This window comes from Otolemur garnettii, unplaced genomic scaffold (assembly GCF_000181295.1).
Source record: "Otolemur garnettii isolate 467f Iridium unplaced genomic scaffold, OtoGar3 scaffold00062, whole genome shotgun sequence".
Classification (NCBI taxonomy): Eukaryota; Metazoa; Chordata; class Mammalia; order Primates; family Galagidae; genus Otolemur; species Otolemur garnettii.
This window is the reverse complement of record NW_003852457.1, coordinates 8,474,588-8,482,532: the sequence shown is the minus strand read 5'-3', so window position 1 is coordinate 8,482,532 and position 7,945 is coordinate 8,474,588. Positions and strand designations below refer to the sequence as shown.

The following is a 7,945-nucleotide window of genomic DNA, read 5'->3' as shown; positions in this document are numbered from 1 at the left end:
CCGGGCTGGATTCAAACCCGCCACCTTGGGTGTGCGTGGCTGGCGCTTTAGGCCACTTGAGCCACAGGCGCCAAGCCTACTATTTTAATATATAGGTGGATTCAATTTAATAAGTTAACACCTACACTTGTAAGTGCCTGTGGTCTATAGTTTGCTAAGCTTTGAAAGCTTCATAATTTCCCATCTTTTTTAATGTTCTGGAGTGGCTTTAATGACATGGGCGGTCTACTTCGTGAGGGTGAATTAAGCCCACCATTGTCTTGGCAGACTGCCTGGATTCAGAGGTATTCACTGACCAACATCTTAAAATTCCTTCAAGCCATAAATCTATGTCAGTTTCCTATCTCTTCTGGAAAACTATTTCACTCAGCAAATTTACATTTTCTCAGAGAATAATATTTTTCAGTGATTTTCAAATTCATTCAAACTTAAAAAATATATTTTTCTTGATCACTTTAAAATATCTGATTTTTTCCTCACCCATGTCATATATTTGCATTTGCTTTTTTCTACATTAAACATGCACAATGACTGCTTTGTTTTACTGTCTTTTAAAAAACTGTTTTCTCACTAATTTCTGCCTTGATTTTTGATTCTCCTTTTCCTGTTTTCCTTAGAGGCATTTTAGTTTCTTCCAAGGTTCTTGAGTTCAAAGCTTTATTTATTTATTTTTGAGACAAAGTCTCGCTCTGTTGCCCAGGGTAAGCTCTATTGCCTGTGGTGTCAGCCTAGCTCACAGCATCCTCAAACTTGTTGGGTGCATGTGATCCTTTTGCCTCAGCCTCCTGAGTAGCTGAGACTGTAGGTATGAACTACCACACCTGGCTAATTTTTTTAATTTGTAGAGATGGGGTCTTGTTATGTTGCTCAGGCTGGTCTTGAACTCCTAACTTCAAGCAATCCTCACACTCTGGCTTCCCAGAGTGCTAGGATGATAGACATGAGCCACTGTGCCCAGCCCATTATTTTGTCTTTACCAAAATAAACGTAAAAGGCTATACATTTTTCTCTGAATAAAGTTTCACTGTATTTGGTCAATTTTTTAAAGTTGTAGTCTCACTGTCCTTCCTTACTTGAGCTGACTCATGTTTCAAAGTGTTGACATGCCTATTAGTCTTTGTTTCAGAATTCAGAATACAAATTTCTCCTGACTTATGATGAGGCTACATTCTCATCATAAGTTGAAAATGCATTTCCTCTTGTCTAAAAACACTTCCTTTTCCTAGTTAGTTGTTTGGTTACCTGGAGGGTCAGCACTCCTACAAAACAAGGCATTTCTAGACAGAGGAAGGTGTGAGGGCCACTGTAGCCCAGCCCCTCCTCTCGAGCCTCTGTTTTGCCTTTCCTTTTGACCTAAGAGTTGTGAGATGGCCCCATTTCCACCTGTGCTCCAGTCCATTCCAAGTCACCAATTGACCAAAACTCTCTTTACAGAGTTATCAGACCAGGAAAAGTCATTCCTCTGACCTTAAACCTGACCTTAAACTCCCACTAAACTCCCCCCATAAGCCATCCTTGTCCGCTTCTCCAGGCTTCTCCCGGCTTCTCCCATATCACTACTTAAACAATGTAGCTTACATCACAGGGCCTAGGCCCAGGGCCAGGTCTTTAGGCCTCTGCTTCTCCCTGCATACCAGTTGAGCACCTTCTTATCCCCACCAGGTGGGATCACCTGTTGCTCCACAAGTGCTGTGGTAGACACCTATGATAACATGCCTGCTCTAGTCTTTTCTTTAAGTTTTTTATTATGTAGACTATTTCATCCATGTTTGTTCTCTGGATGAAAATCTCCTTTTAAGAACACAACATTCAGTGAACAGAATATTGCCTGGTAGATAGTCTTAAGGATCTACTTTGACAAATAAAGAAAATCAATTTCACTGGCACAACAAACAATGTTGCACACAAATAATGTCCCAGACGTCTGACGGGGTATAAGACGAATTTCCTGAACAGGTCTGTTAACTTGTGCCACACAGGCTGTCAGACATGTTCCTAAACCCAGCTCATATCCACTTGACTCCAAATGCCAAGTCAGGATAGCATGATGATGCAAGGAAGGTCACTGCAGCAACTTCAGAGGAGCTGCCAATCCTACCCTGGCTGACAGTTAGAGGTATCTAGTCTTATGCAATCAACAATTTTCTTGCTCATTTAAGATGAAACTTACATGACTAACACATAACTTGGGCAGCAGCATACCTTTCACCAGTTTCCCATCTGGGACGGTTTTACTGGATGTCGCCTCCTTTTTCCCGCCTGCACCTGTTCGCCCTCCTGCCTCTGCCACGTCTTCAGAAATGCTGTCCTCCCCAGCGTCATTCAACTTCTCAGGGGCAGAGTCTGCAGTAGCCTCTTCTGGTGCTGAAACAGTCTGAGAGATCAAATATTACTACAAACTGTTACATAAGAAATTGTATAAAATTTGTTAAAACAGACAGATAAAAAATACACGTATTCCATTGGATAACAGCATTTCTACATTATTGCCTAAAAGGTACTAAGGCAGTGGTTCTCAATCTTCCTAATGCTGTGACCGTTTAATACAGTTCCTCATGTTGTGGTAACCCCCAACCATAAAATTATTTTTGTTGCTACTTTATAACTGTAATTTTGCTACTGTTATGAATCGTAATGTACATATCTGATATGCAGGATATTAGGTAACCCCTGTGAAAGGGTTGTTCGACCCCCAAAGGGGACGCAACCCACAGGTTGAGAACCACTGCACTAAGGGATTTACTTCCAGATTCAGATTTGCTATTTTCTTTTTGAGACCAGAGTCTCATTTTGTTGCCCTCGGTAGAGTGCTGTAGTGTCCTATCTCATAGCAACTTCAAACTCTTGGGCTCAAGAAATCCTCTTGCCTTAGCCTCCCAAGAGCTGTGACTACAGGTACCTGCCAAAATGCCCAGCTATTTTTTAGAGATGGGGTCTCACTCATGCTCAGGCTGGTCTCGAACTCATGAGATCAAGCAATTCATCTGCGTTGGCCTCCCAGAGTGCTAGGATTACAGGCAGGAGCCACTGTGCCTGGCCTAGATTTGCTATTTTCTGATATAACAGAGTCAAAAGAAGAAGTGAAAGGAGATGTTCCCTCTTCTGGAAAACCATTATACTTCTTAAATTCTTAAAGCTCTGATACTCCCTTGTGAACCAATCATTAATATCTTTTCTTTGGATACTGATTACTGAGAAGACTTTAGAATTCCAAATTACCCCCATTGCTTACAGGAAAGTCAATTTTCTGCAGTGTGAGTAATCAAAAAGAAGGTCTGAGAGACCCACAGATGAGAAGGTGTCTCTCACCTCTACCAAAACAGGCTCCAAAATGTCAGGTTGTACCTATGACTGAGAAGAGGGCCAAGGCAGTAAGAAGGATTGCAGGGCAAGAATGCTCTAAACTGTGCACAGACACCAGGGCAGGGCCTGGTGAAGAGGGAGGGTGTGAGGAGCAGGTGGCCAAGCTGCAGGACACAGTCCTCCACTCTGGACAGCTTTGCCAGTAGCAAAGCCCGTGCTTACATTATATACATTCAAAAACATGCTAATACAACAAGAGAGTAGCTAAAAATAGCAGAAGCCAAAATACTGAATGCACAAAAAAAGGTTTTTTTCTTTGGAACATGTAAGACAAATGATCATCAATACACTAAGAACATTAGTGAATGTTATCAATAGAGGAGAGCAAAGTTAAAAATTGTACATGCCAGATTACATCAAAAATAAATCTAGAACCAACAGGTCCTCATATATAAACTGAGATAAACAGAAAGTTATTTCTGCACCTGTGCATCTGAGGCACCTGCAATAGAGCTTCACCCCTCACCACCTATAGGTACGCACCTGTGTGCTCTCGCCTCCTTCCTTCTGGAGGAAGAACTGCTTCTTAAACTCGTAATATGCATTGTACTGGTGCCACGGCTGTAGGAACTCAAATCTGCACAGAGAAGAGGACAAGCCATTTAATAAGACAGGCACTGTTCTGGACACTCCACAACAGCTTTTGTGTTAATAACTTTGTGAAAGGAGACTGAGGCAGAAAGCAGTGAAATCATCTGCCCAGGCCACACAGATCATGCTGTAAATGCAACCTCATGCTTCATGTTTTACTACCCAAAGCCCAGAATACTATTTGATTCGAAAAAAAGGAAGGTTTGTATCTAAATCTCCAAAGCTGATTCTTGGAAAACATGAATTCCAACCTTTTATTTTAGATAGCTTCAAAGTTTTTTTTTTTTTTAAGAGACAAGAGTCTCACTTTATTGCCCTCTGTAGAGTGCCGTGGTAGCGTCACACAGCTCACAGCAACCTCCAACACCTGGGCTCAGGTGATTCTCTTGCCTCAGCCTCCCGAGTAGCTGGGACTACAGGTGGTCACCACAACACCCGGCTATTTTTTTGTTGTGGTTTGGTCAGGGCCAGGTTTGAACCCACCACCCTCGGTATACGGGGCTGGTGCCCTACTCACTGAGCCACATTCTTACTTAAAAAACAAAACAGTTAACATAATCAAAACCACCAACCAAACACTAAACAATTTAACAGGATAAATTTAGCTAAAGACATCTTTGCAAAGAAAAGGGATTAAAACCAGAAAAGAATTATGTAACTAGATTTTTAAAAAGTAAAACCTCAAATACCATATATGTAATATACATAAAATTCTTCATCTGACCTTTGATCATTCTTGGCACGAACGCTGGTCTCAAATTTCAGGCCATTCCTGGCGACATATTCTGCCAACTTGTCAATCACAGGCTGGATGTCGGGGGGCGGGGGAATGATGGCAGCCACGGGAGCAAGTGCACTGTGGAGAAGAGCCCTATGAACTGAGTGACCTGGTGCCCTGGCTGCTTTTGGGGCCTTTCCTGCCTCAGACACATAAGTATGTGGGTCAAAAATACATGGGGAAGGCTCTTTATGGAAGGTGAAGCTAATTAAAACCAGATAGTGAAAATAGAATTTTATTGAAAAAGGAGACTTAAAGTGATAAAAACAGGTTCATTTTTTCCTGCTAGTTAACATTTCCCCAGTTATAAGCTAATTCTTAGAAACAATAAATAAGTCAAGTGCTAGTTTTTTGTTATATTGAAAAAGTCAGCAAGCATGACCAAAAATTCTTCCCTTTAATGTTTGAGTTTCTCAGTGTGATCTGAAAGAGGGATATATATATATATATATATATTTTTTTTTTTTTGAGATAGTCTCACTATATCACTCTTGGTAGAGTGCCATGGCATCACAGCTCACAGCAACCTCAAAGTCTTGGGCTTAAGGGATTCTCTTTGCCTCAGCCTCCTAAGTATCTGGGACTACTGGAGCTCATTGCAACGCCCGGCTATTTTTTGGTTGTAGTTGTCATTGTTGTTTAGCAGGCCCAGGCTGGGTTCAAACCCACCAGCGCTGGTGTATGTGGCTGGCGCCCTAGCTGTTGACCTATAGGTGTCAAGCCATGAAAGAAGAGGGTCATATTTTGCAGAAACATTTAAGTGTTCCATTAAGTTTTCTGAGAGCCTACTGTAAACATGGGTCATTCCAGTCCCTCTAATAGGACACCTGTCCTGTATGTATTGCATCCACCACACAGCACTGAGCCTTTCTGTTGGAGGGCTGGGCGCTTCAGTGTTGTCTGCACAGGTTATCTGGTCTAACCACCAGATCCTCAACTGCAATAGCTTCTGCAAGACTCAAGAAATGTCCCAATGGCTTTGTCAGCAACTCTGGCATCCTGCATGTTTTGCAAACAACTGTAGTTCACCTCACACTGAATTGCCTTTTACTGTCCAGTAAGACACCAACAGAACATACAAGATGTTGGAGGTAAGGCAGGGCTATATGCTAGATGAGAATTAAAGTATGTAAGTGGCTGGACTTCCTTGCTAAGAATTTTTATGTTATGACAATTTCTGTTTCCCTGTCAACTTTGGAACTTGGGTTTTTCTTTTTGTTGTTGTTGTTTTTGAGATATTCTTACTCTGTCACTCTGAGTAACGTGGCATCATAGCTCCCTTAACTCAAACTCTTGGGCTCAAGTGATCCCTTTGGTTCAGCCTCCCAAGTAACTGGGACTACAGGCACCCGGTTAGTTTTTCTATTTTTACTCGAACTCCTAAGCTCAAGCAATCCACCCTCCTCAGGTAAATGCTAGGAGTGCAGGTGTGAGCCACCCACCAATCTGGTATAACTTGGGGATTTTGATAATAACTACTGAGGTAATGAAGACCTTGTGTGTTACCCAGATTACAATTTCCCCATTGAGATGCAGACTTCTGTAGGGACTGCTATGCTGAGTGGTTCATAGTAGGTGAGAGGGGCAGCACTTACCTTGTGGTGGTGGTTGTGGAGGTGGCCCCACTGCTTGTTTTGGCTGTGGTTGGTGGGGGTGGCGGTGTGGTCCCAGGAGGTGGGGGGGCAGTGGTTGTCACCCCAGGGGAACTGGACACGGTCACTCCAGCAGGAAGAGTGCTGTAGTAAGTAGCCACATCGATTCCCGGAGGGGGAGGCGCCAGGCAGTAGGTGCCATCCGGCAGCATGTAGTAGCTGTAGTACATGGCAGCTACAGCTGCTGGGAAGACAGATTTGGGGAGTGAGTGTGGCAAGGCCAGGCCAGGCCCCCCAGATACACTGTTGTGTCTGCCCATTTCCAACCAGGTTGTTCTCTGTTTCACTGACACAAGGCTGCCCACACAACAAACAATTTAGAAAAACTAGATGAAGCCAGAACACATGTCCAGGGATAAACAGAAAGTGAACAGTATAAGGACATTCTAAACAACCAAATATGAATGTTCTCTAGATAAATAAATGTTCTCCCTAACTTCAGAATGTGCAGAATTGGAAAAAAATCCCCTCTCTACAGGCAACTGGTTACCCTTCTTTAAGTGGCGTGTCAAGATAATCAATGCTTATGAAAAAGCACACATGTAAATGACTGCCCTTGGCTTTCCCCCATTTTGACACCAACTCTACATTCTCTTGGCATTTTACTTTTTCCATTTAAATGTTCATCTTGGAAACTGTCTCATCTACAAAGCTGTGTTGCTCTTTTTAACATCTGCACTGGGTGCCTCCCCACCCCTGTAGATGTGCTGTAATGCATTTAAGAAGTTTTAACAGACACTGGGCTGTTTCTGAGCTTGTCTATCATCAGTTGTGACACACAATTTTGTGCACACATGCTGATATCTATAGGATAACAGCACACTGTTTCAACAATTAAAAATTCTCTAAATTTATCCATCTCTTGTGATAAAAATGTTCAAAACCAGCACAAATTATAAAAGATTTAATCATGAAATCATAATTTTTTATTTTTAATCCTGTTGTAGATAAGCAACTGGTTCTGACTACACAGAGAATTAATTTCTCTTTCATTAGGGATGGTGAAAAGGTTTATCTAATTAAGAAATTTTCATTTCTTGATTCAATTTCATGATTCATTTTCAATTAATTCATTTAAAAACAGCAACATTAGTAAACACTGAAAGCTTTATGTTGACCATGGTTTTCAGTAATACATGTTATGCAGGATAAAAGATCACGAGGTATAGAAACGTTCTATCTCTCAGTGATACTTAGATCACTGCCTTTCCATGTGAGGCTGGGGAGAATGCATGAGTCCAACATGCTATAGGCATACTCACACTTGTTAATGACTTACTGCTTATTAATCACACATGTGTCTACTTTTAGGCTGTCATTCTCCAGCTCAGAGGTGTCCAAACCTTGGGTTTCTCTGGGCCACACACTTAATACACACCCACTTATGAAAGCTGATGAGCAACTCCCCCCAAAGATCTGTGCATAACTTTCCTGATACCTACCACTACAGATAAGCAAAAATGTTCTCACATAATAATACTAATATCTGTGCATAATTTTCCTGATACCTACCACTACAGATAAGCAAAAATGTTCTCATATAATACTAATATCTGTGCAT

At 41.8% G+C, this 7,945-nt stretch overlaps 1 protein-coding gene across 4 annotated transcripts in view; it reads right to left on the bottom strand.

Moving 5' to 3' along the window:
- The window catches only part of SFSWAP (splicing factor SWAP), a 97,178-nt gene that overhangs the window by 33,692 nt on the left and 55,541 nt on the right, over positions 1–7,945 (bottom strand). For 3 of the 4 annotated variants that reach the window (XM_003792876.2, XM_003792875.2, XM_023514945.1), the window contains 4 exons: positions 6,328–6,568; positions 4,679–4,810; positions 3,847–3,940; positions 2,203–2,374 (listed from right to left, as the gene is read on the bottom strand). In XM_003792876.2, the coding sequence (XP_003792924.1) occupies positions 2,203–2,374; positions 3,847–3,940; positions 4,679–4,810; positions 6,328–6,568 (639 nt within the window). The remainder of the gene's footprint in view (positions 1–2,202; positions 2,375–3,846; positions 3,941–4,678; positions 4,811–6,327; positions 6,569–7,945) is intronic. The other variant, XM_023514944.1, reaches the window with a different exon arrangement.